The sequence below is a fragment of the Apium graveolens genome, chromosome 6 (genome assembly GCF_009905375.1).
Source record: "Apium graveolens cultivar Ventura chromosome 6, ASM990537v1, whole genome shotgun sequence".
NCBI lineage: Eukaryota > Viridiplantae > Streptophyta > Magnoliopsida > Apiales > Apiaceae > Apium > Apium graveolens.
In genome coordinates, this window is record NC_133652.1 from 293,250,129 (window position 1) to 293,252,164 (window position 2,036).

The window sequence follows — 2,036 nt, forward strand, 5'->3', positions numbered from 1 at the left end:
AAATAGTAAATAAGAAAAATTAAATTATTAATTGAGTATCAATTATTCATCACAACTTTGTCCTATTTCCTAAAAGAGCATTGTTCACATTTTTCAAACCCAATGCTTCATGGTTTAAAAAAAAAGATTTTTGCATTAAATCTAATACAAATTAGGAAAAACTCATAATTAAAAAAAGAATCTCATATAATGGTGTGTATCTCCCCGGATCCTATAAATATATACTTTTGTTTTGTTACAAAACATATATTTCTTGCAAACTTTAAAACCGTCACTCATTTCCTCTCCATTACTCAACAATCTATCTCTCTGTCTTAGCCTCCTGTAGTAATGGACTTCCTTGAAATCTTCCCTCATCTACCAGCAAAATCAATTTTTAAATTTAGTGTAGTTTCGAAAGAATGCCATGAAATTTTATCCTGGAAATTGCTTGCAAATAAACAATGCAAGAATCTAGAGGGTAGAGAAGATTCATGTTTCTTTATCCAACCAAAATCTGCACCAACTAGTCTGCAACTTAATTATCTGTGCGAGACTTCTAAATCTTTTTGTGGTTTTCCTTCCGCCTCCCTTGAGTTCCTATCTACCAAAGGCTCAATGATTGCATCCTACAACGGACTACTATGTTGCAAAAATTTAGAGGATGCTGAATATCCACTTTTCTTATGTAATCCTGTCACAAAAACATGGTTGCCAATAATCAAACCAACCAGTGATTTCAAAATTGATTATCCTTTCAGTTTTATTCTTGTATGCAACATTGATGATTACAACCATGAGGATGATTATAAGTTGATGTATGTCGGATCATTTTCCCAAGATGTTTGGAATACCAATACCAAGTTATGTAGAATTTACTGGCCACAAAAAAAAGTCTGGGAAGAGTACGGGGAAATGGTAATTGGTTCAAGGAGTATTGATTTTGGATCGGCAGCTTATTTGAAGAATGATGGTGGAACAATTCATTTTATGTCAGATTGGGGTAAGTATATAGCAAAAAACAGTCCTTTTTATTGGCCATATATTGTGAGTTATAATATTAGGAGCTCTATCTCCAAATTTCTAAAAATTCCCAGGCCTGCAAGAAAGGGTATTTTCGATTCTGATTGTAGCTGCAAGTTTGGTGTATTCAAGTTTAAGGATCCAAGGACTGGTAAAGAATCTATATGTTTAATCAAATTAATGAAACTTGTGTTTAGCATATGGATTTTAACAGATGCCCATTCGAACAAGTGGAAGATCATTTTGAAATCTAGGTCAAAGGCTATGGGATTGTATGACGATTTGAAGCCAACCATATCAGGGTTTTCAGTTATCAATGGAAATTTGTTGGTGATTGCAACAGGCGACAACCAGCTTTACAGATATCCTTTGACCCGTGATGGAATAATGAGTAGTAAAGTAAAAAGAGCTGAATTAATTGGTTGTCATCAATATGGAATGGACGATTTGTGTTTTTATTCCTATTCCAACACTCTTCGACCATGCGGAGATGGTGCAGTCCCGTTCCCACAACAGTAGACAATGCCATCAAGTAGTCTTATTTGTAATATTTCTCTTAATTGCCTTTGGATGGTTCTCTGAATATTATGAATGCTCAAAATTATTTTTTTAAGCATGAATGAAGTTTATTATATGTTAATCTAAACATATTACCTAAATAATTTTGTATCAAGGATCATTTCTAACATAGCTGCGGTTATTAAAAAATAATTTATGATTATTGTTGATTTTTTTTCTTATACAAACTTAAACAAACAAAAATATCTTTTATATATTCATCATTTTTCTTTAATTTTTTACAATTTAGTAAACCTGAATTTTTGCCTTAAAAATTTGAATAGAAATACAATATTGTTTGATATTTAAATTCTCTTTTCAATACTTTTTGTAGTTTTATGATACATTGGATTATTAATTTTTATAAATATAAATGCATATAGTATATGTCTATTTTGAGTCAAAAATGAAATAAAAGTTTTTGGTGATTAACTTAATTTGAGATTAAAAAGTCTCATTGAAATGACTAATTTACC

The 2,036-nt window shown here is 30.8% G+C and overlaps 1 protein-coding gene across 1 annotated transcript; it reads left to right on the forward strand.

Moving 5' to 3' along the window:
- Positions 1 to 330: 330 nt before the first annotated feature.
- On the forward strand, positions 331 to 1,521 carry LOC141666235 (putative F-box protein At1g19160). Its single transcript, XM_074472229.1, has one exon. It carries the CDS (start codon positions 331 to 333, stop codon positions 1,519 to 1,521), a length of 1,191 nt encoding a protein of 396 aa, XP_074328330.1.
- Positions 1,522 to 2,036: the final 515 nt, after the last annotated feature.

Bases quoted from the DNA above. Each gene is read 5' to 3' on its own strand.
- LOC141666235 (XM_074472229.1), top strand. From the start codon at position 331: ATGGACTTCCTTGAAATCTTCCCTCATCTACCAGCAAAATCAATTTTT.